This window comes from Magnolia sinica, chromosome 19 (genome assembly GCF_029962835.1).
Source record: "Magnolia sinica isolate HGM2019 chromosome 19, MsV1, whole genome shotgun sequence".
Classification (NCBI taxonomy): Eukaryota; Viridiplantae; Streptophyta; class Magnoliopsida; order Magnoliales; family Magnoliaceae; genus Magnolia; species Magnolia sinica.
Window position 1 is genome coordinate 51,492,077 of NC_080591.1, and position 18,219 is coordinate 51,510,295.

Genomic DNA, 18,219 nt, shown 5'->3' on the forward strand with positions numbered 1-18,219 from the left:
GACAGAAATCACATACAATAAGGATGTGGTTTGCGTGTTGAATGGATGTCTGCACTATTCATCCATTTTTTCCAGCTCACTTTAGGCCATGAACCCTAAATTCAAGCATATCTAAAACTCAAGTGGTGATCAAACTATTGATGCAATGTTTGTCAATTTAGGCCGCATTTGGATGCCCATAAGTTTTTTAAGTTGTAAGTTATTGGAGCTGTACACAAGTCGATTCAAGTCCAGCTTGGCATAGCTCGGCTTGGCTCAGCCAGTAGCTAACCCTAGCTCAAACTCGATTCGGCTTGGTCCTTGAGCCTATCTGGCCGGCTCAACTTAGTTCGATCAGCAACTCAGGCTAGTTTGAGCCGAGTTAAAGCTTGTGCGGCATTTTATCAAACACATGGAATGCATCTTAAATTTCTCATAGAATGCAAAATAGTAACGACACTTTACAGGTATTTCATCAAACACCCAGCATGCATCATCAAAATCAAACACCCAGTATATCCATTCTTTCCTCACCAAAACTTCATTGAGTCATTTCATCAAACACTTGGCGAGCAATATCCATATCAAAATAATTGAGTCACCGATCTGATTCGATCCGAGTTGGTTTGAGTTGAGGTTCGATCCAAGTCGAGTCAAGCTCAAACTCGGCTTGAAATTTTTTCGAGCTCCAAAAACCAGCTCGACACGGTCCGAGTCCATCTTAGAGCTGAGGCGAGTTAAGCTTTTTCGAGTTGAATCGAGTGAGCTGACCGAGCTAACTCGACTCATGTATAGCTTTATAAGTTATAGGTAACTTACTTAAGGTGAAGAAAAGTCATAGGTAATTATATTTGGGTGTAAGCTGTAATTTACTTATGGGTAACTTACTTTTGTGTTTGGATAATCTATAAGTTAGTTATAGGTAAGATGTCGTATATTCACACAAACTTGAAATTGGAGTACGGAATTATTTAAAAATCAGATTAACACATAAGAAAGCTTGGATAAAAGTATATGATTTTATTGAGCCCATGTAGATGAATAATTGAACCGATTATTAAGCTAAACTAATCATTAGGTGAGTTCTAAAAGTAGGCCCACTTACACATAACTTTAAAACTTCTTGAGGGCTACAAGTTTTAAATCAAACTAATATTTGTTTTACCCTTCATCCAGGTCTTTAGGACCTAATCATTAGGTACGATGTCAAATAAACATTACAGCAGGCCTATGAGGTTTTTAATCGCAGACATTCAATCATTGTTGTTTTCCTATTGTGTGGTCCACCTAAGATTGAGATATGTCTCATTTTCCTTATTTTGGAATCAAGGCTTAAGATGATATGAAAAAAAAAGGATGGAGAGCGTGGATAAAACACATGCAATATGGTGGGGCCCACAAAGCACTAACTAGTAGCAATCTACCTATTGGCTAATGTCACTATCTAAATTGAAGTGGATCCATCTGGGTGGGTGGGATCCTAAATTGTGGAGCCCATCGCGATGTATTTTCCCCGCATCCATGTGGCTCATACATATTGAAAGCTTAGTTTAAGGCATGATTCAAAACTTGAAGAATATCCAAATCTCAAGTAGACTATAGTATAGGAAATAGTAGTAATTTATAGTTAAAAAATTCTTATGGGACACAGAAGTTTTTGGGTTGAGATGATATTTGTGTGGTCACTTCATCTAGGTCTTTGTGACCTTATCAAAGGTTGGATGGCAAATAAATATTGATAAATTTCCTACTGTACGACCCATATATGGCCCACCAACCTTTTTAACCCCACTTGCTTTTACCTCCCAAGGATAAGCCCCAGCTGTACGGCCCCATTTCTCAAGTCGATAATGCCCCTGCTTTTCCTTCCGGAAGTGGATCACCTGGTGCTCGAAGACAAGCGCTGACGCTCCTCGAACTCCCAGTTGTATGAACGGTTCAAAAGATATCAAAGTTACATTGACCCCACAGTTATGTATTTATTATATCTACAACGTTCATCCATATTTCAAGATCATTTTGGAGCATTCTCAAAAAAAAAATCATATCCAAAGATCAACTGGACCACACTACAAAGAGTCACGGGAAAATTGATTTTCACCATTAAAAAATTCGTAGGGCCCACCATAACATTTATTTTCCATCCAATCTATTCATAAAGTCACAAAGACCTGGATGAAGAGGAAAAACAAATTTCATAATGATCCAGAACTTCTGTGACCCCTAAAAGGGTTTCAATGGTAGATGTTCAATCCTCCACTGCCTTTTACAGTGTGGTCCACTTGATAGCTAGATCTATCTTATTTTTCGTCTCAAGCCTTGATACGAGTTCGCCAAATAGATGGACGGTTTGGATATAACACATACCTCATAATGGGACCCATAAAATGCGGCGAGGATTACAACAGGGAAAAAAAACAGCCAGGGAATCGGGGTCGACCGGGTCAGTGGCTATGGATTATAACCATAACCATAACCGTAGTGTTGCGGTAGTATGTGCACTTTTTTTTTATATACATGGAGAACTTTATTCTACCTACATTTTTCTCTAATACATATTTACATAAATATGTATATATAAGCATATAAAAAAATAATTTCTCTTCTTTTTTTTTCCATTTCTTTCTTTATTCATTTAACAATAATATCTTCTAAACCAAAATTAGTTACTTGATGTACCATATATGATTTTGGGGTAGGAGTAGATACTTTAGCCAACTAGCTTGGTTATTTTCCAAGATTCCATCTGGTCGATGGTCGAAAATCCATTTCATTCACTTCACGGTCAATTTCAATCAGTTCGTTGTCAATTTCATTCATTTCATTCACTTCGCTGTCAATTTCAATTAGTTTGCAATCAATTTCATTAACTTCGCGGTCAATTTCATTCACTTCGCAGTCAATTTCATTCACCTCGCAGTCAATTTCAATCACTTCACGGTCAATTCCCTTCATTTCACGGTCAATTCCATGCATTTCACGGTCAATTCCGGCGATTCCCCTTCACTTCACGGTCAATTCAATTCATTTCACAGTCAATTCCCTTCACTTCACGATGAATTCCATGCATTTCGCGGTCAATTCCCTTCACTTCATGGTCAATTCCATGCATTTCACGGTCAATTCCGGCGATTCCCCTTCACTTTACGGTTAATTCAATTCATTTCACGGTCAATTCCCTTCACTTCACGGTCAATTCGATTCATTTTGCGGTTAATTCCCTTCATTTCACGGTCAATCCCATGCATTTGATGGTCAATTCTGGCGATTCCCCTTCGCTTCACGATCAATTCAATTAATTTCACGGTCAATTCCCTTCACTTCACGGTCAATCCAATTCATTTCACAGTTAATTCCCTTCATTTCACGGTCAATTCCATGCATTTCACGGTCAATTCCGACAAGTCCCCTTCACTTAACGGTCAATTCAATTCATTTCACAGTCAATTCCCTTCACTTCACGGTCAATTCTATGCATTTCACAGTCAATTCCCTTCACTTCACGGTCAATTCCATGCATTTCACGGTCAATTTCGGCAATTTCCCTTCACTTCACGGTCAACTCAATTCATTTCATGGTCAATTCCCTTCACTTCACGGTGAATTCCATGCACTTCACGATCAATTCCCTTCACTTCACGATCAATTCCATGCATTTCACGGTCAATTCCAGTGATTCCCCTTCACTTCACGGTCAATTCCCATGCATTTCACGGTCAATTCTAGTGATTCCCCTTCACTTCACGGTCATTTCCATTCATTTCACTGTCAATTCTGGCGATTACCCTTCACTTCACAGTTAATTTCATGCATTTCATGGTCAATTCCCTTCACTTCATGTAAATTCCATGCATTTCACGGTCAATTCCAGCGATTCCCCTTCACTTCATGGTCAATTCATTTCATGTCATGGTCAATTCAATTCATTTCACGGTTAATTCCCTTCATTTCACGGTCAATTCTATGCATTTCACGGCCAATTTCGGTTATTCTCCTTCACTTCACGGTCAATTCAATTCATTTTACGGTCAATTCCCTTCACTTCACGGTCAATTCAATTCATTTCACTGTTAATTCCCTTCATTTCACCGTCAATTCCATGCATTTCACGATTAATTCTAGCAATTCCCCTTCACTTCACGGCCAATTCAATTCATTTCACGGTCAATTCCCTTCTCTTCACGGTCAATTCCATGCATTTCATGGTCAATTTCGACAACTTCCCTTCACTTCACGGTCAACTCAATTCAATTCACGGTCAATTCCCTTCACTTCACGGTGAATTCCATGCATTTCGCAGTCAATTCCGTTCGCTTCACAGTCAATTCCATGCACTTCACGGTCAATTCCGGCGATACCCCTTCACTTCACGGTCAATTCATTTCATTTTACAGTCAATTCCCTTCACTTTACGATCATTTCCATGCATTTCACGGTCAATTCGCTTCACTTCACAGTCAATTCCCTTCACTCCATGGTCATTTCCATTCATTTCATGGTCAATTCCGGCGATTCCCCTTCACTTCACGGTCAATTCCATGCATTTCACAGTCATTTCCATGCATCTCACGATCAATTCCCTTCACTTCTCGGTCATTTCCATTCATTTCACGTTCAATTCCCTTCACTTCATGGACAATTCCATGCATTTCACGATCAATCCTGCCGATTCCCCTTCACAGTTATTTCCATGCATTTCACAGTCAATCCCCTTGATTTCACGGTCACCATAACATTTATTTTCCATCCAATCTATTCATAAGGTCACAAAAGACCTGGATGAAGAGGAAAAACAAATTTCATAATGATCCAAAACTTTTGTGACCCCTAAAAGGGTTTCAATGGTAGACATTCAATCCTCCGCTGCCTTTTACAGTGTGGTCAACTTGATAGCTAGATCTATCTTACCTTTCGTCTCAAGCCTTAATACGAGTTCGCCAAACAGATGGATGGTTTGGATGTAACACATACCTCATAATGGGACCCACAAAAAGCGATGGGGATTATAACAGGGAAAAAAAAAAGACAGCGAGTCAGGTCAGTGGCTACGAATTATAACTGTAGCCGGTCGACCGGGTCAGTGGCTACGGTTTATAACTGTAGTGTCATGGCAGTCTGTGCACCTTTTTTGTTTTACATGGAGAACTTTATTCTACCTACATTTTTCTCTAATTCATATTTATATAAATATGTATATATAAGCATATAAAAAAAAATTTATCTCTTTTTTTCACTTCTTTCTTTATCATTTATCAAGAATATCTTCTAAACCAAAATTAGTTACTTAACGTACCAATATGATTTTGGAGTAGGAGAAGCTACTTTAGCCAACCAACCTAGTTATTTTCCAAGATTCCATCAGGTTGATGGTCGAAAATCTATTTCATTCACATCGCGGTCAATTTTATTCATGTCACGCCCCAAACTCGGAAACCGGGCTCACAAAATTCTCGATTGCCGAATCCGGCGCCGACAGCCTCTGTAGAACTCCATTCTCGGCTCTTGGCGCCCATTCGCCAGGTTCCGATCCTAGGATGCTACGAGAAAGATTTTCAACATCAGTTTGATTCGTAATAAGCATAACCAAAGGCATAACCCACAAACAACAACGAAAAACTCTATCACATTTCCACTATGATCAAAAACTTTACAAGTACAATGAGCATAAAGGGAAATACAATGATAATGGACAAGAAGCTCCAAGATGATCTGCTATGTGCTCCTGCCTCAGCGCTGCTGCGGTCCAATGTCACCTGCACGCAACGGTTGTACATAAGCTTATGGAAAGCTTAGAGGGTGGTGTAAGTGTGCGCGTAAGGTAGTAATACAATTATGCAGTATCAGAGTAATGCGGAATATGCTGATGAATCTATGAATGCTATTAACCGTACCAAGGCCATGCAGTGCAAGGTATGAATAATGTCGGCCATACCAAGGCCATGTGGTGCAAAATGCAATTCAAGCATGCGAATCCTCATCTAAGTCCACATATCAATACAACTTAACTCTGAAATATCACCGGGGTGTAGTACACTCCGAACCAGATTGCCGCCCCATCGCGTGCAATAAGGTGAGTGGAAGAGACCTCACTATCCGCCTGCCAATATCGGGCCCGACTCGTCGATAGCGGACCCATTCCTCGAGCTGGTCAAACTCAGCCTAGCTTTGCCCCCTCCTCTTGGGTAGGTAAGGCCGCACCCCCTTCCAACCGACCATGAAACAATGGAAAGCGCGGCCATCTGGTAATTAGCATCCGGCGCTCCTGTACCCACTCGGTCTAGACGTTAGAGTAACCTCCTGGTACCATAAGGATTTAGGGACTTTTACCTAGGGATATTTATAGCACCTCATGTAGAACAAGATTTTCGGTATCCAATCCTGCCAACCACGATACGCCCGTGGAGGCTACGGCCCTGATGTCATAAGGGCGTATAGTAATCGTGTCACGCAATGCAAGATGCATGAATCATGCAATTCAGTTATACAGCAAATATGTGTGTACTGCATGCTCGTGCGGGCAACTTCCCTTATCAGGGAATTCATAACAATTTGTCCAATGGTATGTGCTATGATCAATCACTCATCTCATCACAAGCATGCAGATGATGCATATGGACATGTTCATGATGCTATGTTGTCATATACTCATAATCAAAATTAAAAATTGAAATTGGTAATCGGAATCGATCCATCACATACGGCGAATGGGGCCCACTTATTTGGGTTAACCCACGCAAAGAATGGGCCTAACAAAGCCTAAGGGAAAGTCATAATGAGGACATCTAACCATCATTGCCCATCAATGTGGACGTCAAATCAACATTGCTCCCAAGGAGTGGCCTACATAAAGAATTCATATACAATGTAACAACCACATTGGGCCTCGCTCATGGGCCCCACATAATCGCACCTGGCCGATTGAATGGGCTAATCAAATGGGCTGATTGTATATCAAATTGGGCCTGCCCTTAGGTATTTTGAGATCCGACCTATTCATAAGTTATCATAGAGATAGATGAAATGAAAACAATTATTAGCTTAATTGGAAACTACCGTGGCCCTTAGAAGTTTGAACGGTGGATGTCACGGTCCACTATTTAAATGGTGGGGCCCACTTGAACTTTAGATCAGACTCACCCAATTTCTCATGCTGTAAAATGACCTCACAAATGGTTGGACGGCATGGATACAACACAGGCATCATGGTGGGCCCCACCGTCTAAACAGTAGATGGTGTGGATAAAGCACATACATCATCAGGGCCCACACCACGTGGATGAAGCACATACATATGGAGTGGGTCCCACCGTCAAATGGACGGCGTGGGATACAAAATATGCATCAAAGGTGGGCCTGCGGCTGCTAACATGCAGAGAGCAACTGAATAGCCATCACACGTGCAGGGAGAGGTGGGTCCCACGGACACCACCAATATATAATGCTGCACAGCAGCTGTGTGCATTAAAGAGAGAGCAGGGGGTAGGTAGTACATGTAGGGCCTGCCCTCTCATATGTAATATATATATTTAATATATAAAACAAACAGCTGCTGCACAGCAGCTTTTCTACATTTAAAAGAGGGAGGTGGGTCCCACGTAGGGCCCACCACAACAAGTAATATAATATAATATTATATTATTTCATATATATATATATATATAAATAGCAAACGTCCAGGCCGTCCATCTGGACACTAGACAAAACACATACGTCCTGGGGCCCACCGTCCCACCCCTGATGGATGGACGGCTGGATGAGAAACACATACATCTGGTGGGCCCCACCTTCACACGTGTCACACATGTGGGGTGGGCCCAAGCAAATGGATGAACGGTGTGGTGCACACGAGCTCGTCAGATGAATGGATGGACGGCGTGGTGTAAAACATACAGCAAAGGGGCCCACGTCCAGTGCACTGCACACGTGCAGCACCTCAGGTGGGTCCATGTGCAGGCCACCCTCACTAGGGAATCGTGCCAAGACCTCAGCGTTGCAGCGAGGTATCTTTCACTCAGCCTGCCAGTTGAGCTAGGGCCCGGGCCCCACGTTGAAACGAGGTATCTTGCACTCCGCCTACTACTGGAGCTATGGACTTGGGTGTGCACACGCACCAAGGAGGGCCTCACACGAATGTGGGTCCCACCATCCAGGGGTGGTGGACGGTTGGATAAAACACATATTCTATGGTGTGGCCCATCAAAAAGGGTGGATGGCGTGGATGGGTCTCATGGGCCCCACCGTCAGCACACACTTCACTTTGGTGCACCCTCCATTCCACTGTCAGTTAACACTTCACTGTTGGTGCACCCCACATCAGTCCACTCTTCACTGTTAGTGCACGTCCAGCTGCTGGATAGTGTACATACAACACAAGCATCATGGTGGGTCCCACATGGTCGTGGCCTCTCTGATTTCATCACTTTAATATTTGTGTTTCTCCTACATCTAGGCCCACCGGATGACCAAGATAAAACGGATGGATGACACTAATTTAAAAGGGCATGATCAAGGCGGGCCACACCATTTTGGATGGGTGGACAGGGTGGATAATATCATGCATCAAGGTGGGCCACAAGCCATCATACACAAGAGAGAGAGAGAGAGATCGGTAAGGATAGAGGGGCCCCACCACTATGGGCCCTTCTTTGATACAAAGCCTACATCAAGGTGGGTCCCAATAGATATGGACCCTTAAATCAAACAAATGAATGAAAGACAAAAATCACCCACCGCCTTCTTCTTACTCCCTAGGCTTCCTTTGCTCCTTAGCTTCATTCCTAACGGAGGAGATGGAGTTTGGATGGTTGAGATAGAAGATGAGGGAGGGTAGGAAGTGGGCCACACACAAAGCTCTCTTGGAGGTAGAAATGGCTTGGACGTGTGATGCTTTGGTTGCTTGGAATATTGGTTTTGAGAAATGAGAGAGAGGGTTGTAAAGAGAGAGGGATGGGTGATGGATGTGTAAGAGACTTTTTGACTTTTGTGGTAAATGGTGTAAGAAAGGTATGGGTTTGTAAGAAACTTTTGACTTTAGGGGTTGCTTGGGGAAGGGTAAGAGGTGATGTGTACTAACATGTACTTGACATGATGGGATTGATTGGTTGATTGGTTGATGTGACATATTGTAGAGATTCCCTCAGAATTCGTACGCGTGGTGTTTTCCTCGCACCGAACGCTGGCCCACATCTCCTGGCTAGAGTATCGGATCGGCGCGCGAGACGCGGCATCGGAACCGCGGTGACGGCGCAGACGCAAGGGTACAAGTCTCGGTTTGAGTCGATACAGGTTGATGGCGTGTGACGCAGGGTCGCACGCAAATGCCGGTTAAGGGTTGAAGGTTGCCGAAATTCGACTGCGGAAGCCTACAGAATGGTACGGTCTAGGATATGGGGCTTACAATTCACTTTGCGATCAATTTCAATCAGTTCATGATGAATTTTTTTAACTTTGCGGTCAATTTCATTCACTTCACAGTTAATTTCAATCACTTCACGATCAATTCCCTTCATTTCACGGTCAATTCCATGCATTTCACGGTCAATTTCGGCGATTCCCTTTCACTTCACAATTAATTCAATTCATTTCACGGTCAATTCCCTTCACTTCACGGTCAATTCAATCACTTCACGGTCAATTCCCTTCATTTCATAGTCAATTTCATGCATTTCAGGGTCAATTCCGGCAATTCCCCTTCACTTCATGGTCAATTCAATTCATTTCATGGTCAATTCCCTTCACTTCACGGTGAATTCAATTCATTTCACGGTCAGTTCCCTTCACTTCACGGTCAAGTACATGCATTCCACGGTCAATCCCGGTGATTCACCTTCACTTCACGGTCATCTCCATGCATTTCACAGTCAATCCTTGCTTGTAGAAGTAAAAAGCCTGAAATTAAGGACTCATACCCCTCTAAGATGTGTTGGGTTCCTTTTGCCTACCAATATAAGTTATCCGCCTTTGTTTCTCGCAAACTAACAACATCAAGGGGCCTTCCTTTCAATAAGCCAATCCAAATGACCTTGAGTTTCGTTTGTTCAAGTGCCTATGCTTCCTTTATATAGCATCCTTCCTAAATGCTAGTGCACCAATGTGGTTAGAGCTCATTGGCTTCTCTCACAAAGAAACGACATTCCTGATGAGCTTGTTTGTCATTGCTTTTTCACTTGGAGGATTGTTTGGAGGTAAGATGGGAGATATACTTTCCAAGCGTTACTCGAACTCTGGCAGGATAGCTCTCTCACAGATAAGCTCAGGTTCGGCAATCCCACTGGCATCACTGCTGTTGCTAGTGTTACCAGATGATCCTTGTACTGGATTTATGCATGGTTTAGTCTTGTTCATGATGGGATTGTGGATATCATGGAACATTCCTACTACAAACAAGTATGCCTCTATCTCAATCCCCTCTTTTAATTCCTTTTCTCATGAAATTCAGATTATATAAACAACTCTGCTAATGGGAGTCCTCTTAGTCCCATTTTGAGGTGCATGGGCCACATGTACCACATGGAACAATTTGTGAGATCTAAGTTGCTTATTAGTGGGCCCCATCAAGTAGATTTCCTGGGTGAAAAGATATGAATCCTTTTGCTCTCTAGTCCACATGTACAAAACAAATGAACAATTAAGAGATATTTCATGGTCAATTCCCTTCACTTCATAATCATTTCCATGCACTTTACGGTCAATTCCGGTGATTTCGCTTCACTTCACAATCATTTTCATGCATTTCACGGTCAATTCCCTTCACTTCACGGTCATTTCCATTCATTTCATGGTCAATTTCGGTGATTCCGCTTCACTTCACAATCATTTCCATGCATTTCATGGTCAATTCCCTTCACTTCACGGTTATTTCCATGCATTTCACGGTCAATTCGGGTGATTCCGCTTCACTTCACGGTCATTTTCATGCATTTCACGATCAATTCCCTTCGCTTCACGGTCAATTCCATGCATTTCACAGTCAATTCCAGTGATCAGTTCATGGACAATTAATCTCCCTAACCATTGATTAGAAGGTTTGAATATCCAATCAAAATGGTTTTTAACATAGACAACCCATCGAAATCTTCAAACAATAACTAAGAAGTTGAATATATAATATATTAAATTTTCATTGCGAGTAAAGATGATGTCATAATTATAGGTAAAGAGAAGTTAATTAGGAACATTAAATGGACAAGTTAGCTTACTTGGACAACTGTGGTGAACTTAATTGATATGATACCTATGGATTACAAGTAATGGTTAATGGCAGGTAGCCTTGAGTGGAATGAAATATGAAAGATGTAATGTGATAATAGGATAGAGATTTTCTGGAGATTTAATGAAGGAAATGGGTGAAAAGAAGGAATAGGCCAAGATGACAAAGATGAGTTCGGACGTGTATTTGGACGTTAAGGGAGAGAGATGATAGAGATGAGTTCGGACGTAAGGGAATTGACCGCGAAATGCATGGAATTGACCGTGAAGTGAAGGAAATTGACCGTGAAATGAATTGAATTGATCGTGAAGTGAAGGGAATTGACCATGAAATGAAATGAATTGACCGTGAAGTGAAGGGGAATCGCCGGAATTGACCGTGAAATGTATGGAATTGATTGTGAAGTGAAGGGAATTGACCGTGAAATGAATTGAATTGACCGTGAAGTGAAGGGAATTGACTATGAAATGAATTGAATTGACCATGAAGTGAAGGGGAATCGCTGGAATTGATCGTGAAATGCATGGAATTGACCGTGAAATGCATGAAATTGACCGTGAAATGATTGAAATTGACCGCGAAGTGAATGAAATTGACCGCAAAGTGAATGAAATAAATGAAATTGATCGCGAACTGATTGAAATTGACTGCGAAGTGAATGAAATGGATTTTCGACCATTGACCTGATGGAATCTTAGAAAATAACTAAGTTGGTTGGCTAAAGTAGCTTCTCCAAATCCAAAATCATATATGATACGTCAAATAACTAATTTTGGTTTAGAAGATATTCTTGTTAAATGAATAAAGAAATAAATGAACAAAAAAGAGATTTTTTTTATATGCTTATATATACATATTTATATAAATATGCATTAGAGAAAAATGTAGGTAGAATAAAGTTCTCCATGTAATTTTTTTAAAAAAGTGCACAGACTGCTGTGGCACTACGGTTATGGCTATGGTTATAATTCGTAGCCACTGACTCGGTCGACCCCGACTCGCTGGCTGTTTTTTTTTTCCCCTGTTGTAATCCCCACTGCTTTTGTGGGTCCCATTATGAGGTATGTGTTATATCCAGACCGTCCATCTATGTAGCGAACTCGTATTAAGGCTTGAGACGAAAGATAAGATGGATCTAGCTAACAAGTGGACCACACTGTAAAAGGCAGTGGAGGATTGAACGTTTACCATTGAAACCCTTTTAGGGGTCATAGAAGTTTTGGATCATTATGAAATTTGTTTTTCCTCTTCATCCAGGTCTTTGTGAACTTATGAATAGATTGGATGGAACGTAAATGTTATGGTGACCGTGAAATGAAGGGGATTGACCGTGAAATGCATGAAAATGATTGTGAAGTGAAGGAGAATCGCTGGGATTGACCGTGAAATGCATGGAATTGACCGTGAAGTGAAGGGAATTGGCCGTGAAATGCATGGAATTGATCGTGAAGTGAAGGGGAATCGCCAGAGTTGCCCGTGAAATGCATGGAATTGATCGTGAAGTGAAGGGGAATCGCCAGAACTGACTGTGAAATGAATGGAAATGATCGTGAAGTGAAGGAATTGACTATGAAATGCATGGAATTGACCGTGAACTGAAGGGAAATCGCCGGAATTGACCGTGAAATGAATGGAAATGACCGTGAAGTGAAGGGAATTGACTGTGAAATACATGAAATTGACTGTGAAGTGAAGGGAATTGACGATGAAATGCATTGAATTGACCCTGAAGTAAAGGGAATTGACTGTGAAATGCATGGAATTGACCATGAAGTAAAGGGGAATCGCCGGAATTGACTGTGAAATGCATGGAATTGACCATGAAGTGAAGCGAATTGATCGTGAAATGCACAGAAATGATCGTGAAGTGAAGGGAATTGACCGTGAAATGAATTGAATTGGCCATGAAGTGAAGGGGAATCACCGGAATTGACAGTGAAATGCATGGAATTGACCATGAAGTGAAGGGAAGGGAATTGACCGCGAAATGATGGAATTCACCGCGAAGTGATGGGAATTGACCGTGAAATGAATTGAGTTGACCGTGAAGTGAAGGGAAATTGCCGGAATTGACCGTGAAATGCATGGAATTGACTGTGAAGAGAAGGGAATTGACCGTGAAATGAATTGAATTGACCATGAAGTGAAGGGGAATTGTCGGAATTGACCTTGAAATGCATGGAATTGACTATGAAATGAAGGGAATTGACCGTGCAATGAATTGAATTGACCGTGAAGTGAAGGGGAATTGCCGGAATTTGACTGTGAAGTGCATGGAATTGACCGTGAAATGAAGGGAATTAACCATGAAATGAATTGAATTAATCATGAAGTGAAGGGAATTGACCGTAAAATGAATTGAATTGACTGTGAAGTGAAGGAGAATCACCGGAATTGACCGTGAAATGCATGGAATTGACCGTGAAGTGAAGGGAATTAACCGTGAAATGAATTGAATTGATCGTGGAGTGAAGGGGAATCACCGGAATTGACCTTGAAATGCATGGAATTGACTGTGAAATGAAGGTAATTAACTGTGAAATGAATTAAATTGACCGTGAAGTGGAGGGAATTGACCGTGAAGTGAAGGGGAATCACCGGAATTGACCATGAAGTAAAGCGAATCGATCGTGAAATGTACGAAAATGATAGTGAAGTGAAGGGAATTGATTGTGAAATGAATTGAATTGACCGTGAAGTGAAGGGGAATCGTCGGAATTAACCATGATATGCATGGAATTGAGCATGAAGTGAAAGGAATTGACAATGAAATGCATGGAATTGACCGTGAAATGAATTGAATTGACTGTGAAGTGAAGGGGAATCGCCGGAATTGACCGTGAAATGCATAGAATTGACTATGAAATGAAGGGAATTGACCATGAAGTGATTGAAATTGATTGTGAAGTGAATGAAATTGACCATGAAGTTAATGAAATTCACCCCGAACTGATTAAAATTGACTGCGAAGTGAATGAAATTGACCATGAAGTGAATGAAATGAATGAAATTGACCGCGAAGTGAATGAAACAAATTTTTGACCATCGACCTAATGGAATCTTGGAAAATAACTAGGTTGGTTGGCTAAAGTAGCTTCTCGTACCCCAAAATCATATATGGTAAATCAAGTAACTAAATCTTGCTTTAGAAGATATTCTTGTTAAATGAATAAAGAAAGAAATGAAAAAAATAGAGAGAAATTTTTTTCATATGCTCATATATAGATATTTATATAAATATGTATTAGAGAAAAATGTAGGTAGAATAAAGTTCTCCATGTTTTTTTTTTTAAAAAAAAATGTATATAGTGTAATGGCACTACGGTTATGGCTACGGTTATAATCCGTAGCTATAGGATGCCGCAGCTTCCCAAATGCACAAAGCTGAAAAAGCTGGGGCATTTTCGACCTGAAAAATGGGGCCGTTAGTTGGGGCTTATATTTGGAAGCTAAATGCAAGTGGGCTTGCAGAAGGTTCGTGGGCCATATATGAGGCGTACAGTAGGAAATTTCTCATAAATATTCCGGTGGAACCAATAAGTTTTTAATGGTGGGAATTCAGTCATATATTCCGGTGGAACCCAATAAGTTTTTAATGGTGGGAATTCAGTCATGATTGTTTCTTGTAGTGTCGTCCACTTGAGATTTTGGATCTGCTTCATTTTTAGGGTCATACCCACTTTGTTACCTGTAAGAAAGTCTCCTGTAACTTTCTTACATTTTAAAGAAGTTACAGGCATCCAAACAGCCCCTTAGGGTTTTGAGTTTGCCAGGAGAATTGTGGAGTTGATCTGGGTTCGGCAGCTGGTGATTAGACAATTGATGCAAGGTTCATTTTGATAAAACGAATTCTAGGGTTTCTTCTTCTTCTTCTTCTCCTTTTGGCGTTGGAAAGATGTACCGGAGCGTGGCTACATCTACAACCCGGGGTGGGTTACCTACAGACAGTGGAGATTATGTGGTGATGCTCGATCAAGTGCCTCGTTGGATTGATGCAGAACAGCGGTCCTCTTCCGTGTATGAGAGCGAGGATCCTTCCTTCCCCAACCCGTATTTCTCAGATCCTCTGACATCTACATCTGGAGCTGAGGGTGGTGTTGATGGGTTGGTTTCGAGGTTTCCTGTTGATCATGAAATCAATTCAAGGATATATCTCTGGCGTGGCAACCCTTGGGATATTGAGGTTGATGCTGTGGTTAACTCCACAAATGAGGTGAACCATCTTTTCCAAACAGGGTGTTTGAAATTAATGGAATGTTCGTCGATTGTTTGGAAATAGCAGGGAATTGGCAGGGAAATGCTAATCTTGCTACAAACAGCCGGGAATTGGCAGGACAGTGCTATTCTTGTTGGAACTGATATGTGATACTGTGGTTATGTTTGTTTCCTTGTTTACTAGCATATGTTGAGACCTCTTGGGTTCCTTTAGGGCCTGTTTGGAACATGGGATTAGTTGGTATGGAATTGCATTTAGTCTGATGTAAATTCCATCTGACATTTGGAAAGGATGGGAAGGATTGGATTAATCCAGTCGCAACAATTCTGGTGGATTTTGAAATCCATTGCATCTGTGGGCCCCACTTTGATGCATGTGTTTTATCCACACTGTCCATCCATATGCACCCTTTACATGTGACAATCGAGTTGCATATGCATACAGGTGACCAGCATCAGTTATGAATCTGATCCATTGATTACAATTCCATGGTCTGCCAAACATAGGCTTCACTTAATACAATGTTTTTTCCAAAAGAAGAATTTATCACAAGCGTGGAATTGGAGGTCAAAATACCATGTTATTCTAGACATATAATCATTGTGCAATAATGGTGTTAATTCCACCTTATTCAATTCAATACCATTTAATCCTGCATTCCGAACATGCCCTTGTTGAGTTAACTTGTCTTGATAGCTAATATGACGCAGAGGACTAATGAATATCTGCTACTAAATCCTTTGATGGTTGCTTCACAGAATTTGGATGAAGCACACAGTAGCCCTGGTTTGCATGCTGCTGCTGGACCCGGTCTTGCAGAAGAGTGTGCTACGCTGGTAAGCCTGATGTCGTTGTGGTAATTTCAGTAGCTATGTTTTTATTTATTGCTTTACTTTCCTGGATTAAGCAGTCCTCGGCTTTGTTGCATTGAATGATTTTGCATGTTGCATTTCTTTGCAGGGTGGATGTCGAACTGGAATGGCGAAAGTTACAAATGCATATGATCTTCCAGCTCGGTTTGTGTTTGAGTCTTATTTTGCAATACAAGAACGATTTTTCTCAATTTTTTAGAACAAGAACCATTTTGCTAATAATTTTACCTATGATTTCTTACTGGTTGCATTGCTAATAAAAAAAAATCTTGCTGAATCCAGACATTTGTCTACTTCTAGAAGTCATCTTTTATGTGCATATAAGAGCATTGATTTTTCATATAGGTTAAGTCGATATCGAATTCAAGATCTGAATAATCTGTTCTGTTTCTTCATGATGAATTGAATCCCTCTGTAATTTCTGTTAGCGGCAAATTAACTCCTTAGGTGCCTTGTTGTATCTCTGAATTCTAAACCTGGAGTTGATATGACTTTAGTGTGCATGAACTCTTAAGTTAGTTGCATTTATGGTCTCTAAGCATGGTTAGGTGGCCTCTGTGATACTCTGAATGTATGGTCAAATGTTTAAAACTTGAAAACTATTATGTGTCATGGATACCAGTTTTTGAATGCAAACACAGTATGAAGTTTCTAATTAGCCGAATCCCACCAAGAAGGATTGTGGATTTGGCACTATGCATACATTAAGAAGATGGCGTATAAGAAAATCAGGGAATGTTTTCAGATCAACTGAAGTGATTTCAATTTTTGCCACTCATTACGGGATAGTTTTTGGCTCCAAATGGTTTGGAGTCATCAGTTGGTCCATCAGTGGATCTGTCAATTGATTTAACAATCGGGGATGCGGATGATTACAAGGTGCAGAGGTGGATGTTGAGTAGTTCTTTCTCATGTAAATCCTTTTTCCATAAATCACTAAAGGGGGCGTCTACTGTCCTTTTGGGTTAGCATGGGGCAGATTGGTGCCTCTAAAAGTGGAATCTGTGATCTTGATGGTGATGGCTGACAAGATCCTCTTTCCTGATCACCTCAAGCATCAGCATCTCAATTCTTCGACATGACTTGTGTGCAAAAGGGATGAAGAAGCAGTGCACAATTTGTTCCTTCATGTCTCAATGGAAACTGTATATGGGGATACTTGATTAAGATCTTTGGTGTGCATTGGGTTTTCCTAGAGAATCTCGGCGATGTCTTACAAAGCTAGGTTGGGCCCTTTTGGAGAAAACAGGGAGGATTTTGTCGGAGGCTGGTTCCATTTGCTCATTGTTGGGAAGTTCGGAAAGAGAGAAACAATCATATTTTTCTGAAATTAGAATTTGGTCATAAAGATATCAAACATATAAAATCTAATGTGCCAGAGATCTTCTGAGAGAGTGGATCATAGTAGCTATCAGTAAATTGTTGAGTGCTGTATGGGAAAATAGTGTGTGTACGTGCGTTCGTAGATACTCCTGCAGAGTACCTTATTTGCTTGTCTGTTTTGGTTCTTAAGTGCACCTGGAGAGTACGTTATTTGTGAGTTGCCCTAGAGATAAGAGATAAGCTCAGTTGTAAATGATAGAGAATATGGAGTTCATAAATAAAGGAGATGGGTAGAGTCGAAACTAAGCTCTCTCCCCCTTTCATCCATTTTCTTTTCTTCCAATTTATTTATTTATTATTTTTTTATTTTAATTTCTTTCCTTTCCACCATGAATTATATCATATGCTAAATTTGTCAGTGCTTGGATTTCCGCCTGCCAGGCATGGAAGCTAAATTATTGCGTTTCCTCTCTTGGAAACGGGGTCAATGTGGTATTGGACTGTTTATAAATGATAAAAGCATGGTGGTCAAATATATCCCTCTCCTGCTGGTCAAAAAGGAGCTGAGTGCGGCAGAGGCCACAACTCTTCATGAAGGACTGAGGATTTTTGTGAGGGAG

The 18,219-nt window shown here is 41.0% G+C and overlaps 1 protein-coding gene across 2 annotated transcripts in view; it reads left to right on the plus strand.

The window, feature by feature from the left end:
- The first annotated feature begins 14,866 nt into the window (after nucleotides 1-14,866).
- The window catches only part of LOC131234972 (uncharacterized), a 43,121-nt gene continuing 39,768 nt past the window's right edge, over nucleotides 14,867-18,219 (plus strand). The window contains exons 1-4 of one of the 2 annotated variants that reach the window (XM_058232004.1): nucleotides 14,867-14,945; nucleotides 14,993-15,401; nucleotides 16,163-16,240; nucleotides 16,365-16,420. In XM_058232004.1, the coding sequence (XP_058087987.1) occupies nucleotides 15,084-15,401; nucleotides 16,163-16,240; nucleotides 16,365-16,420 (452 nt within the window). In that variant the 5' untranslated portion in view covers nucleotides 14,867-14,945; nucleotides 14,993-15,083. Of the gene's footprint in view, nucleotides 15,402-16,162; nucleotides 16,241-16,364; nucleotides 16,421-18,219 lie in introns of both variants that reach the window. The other variant, XM_058232005.1, reaches the window with a different exon arrangement.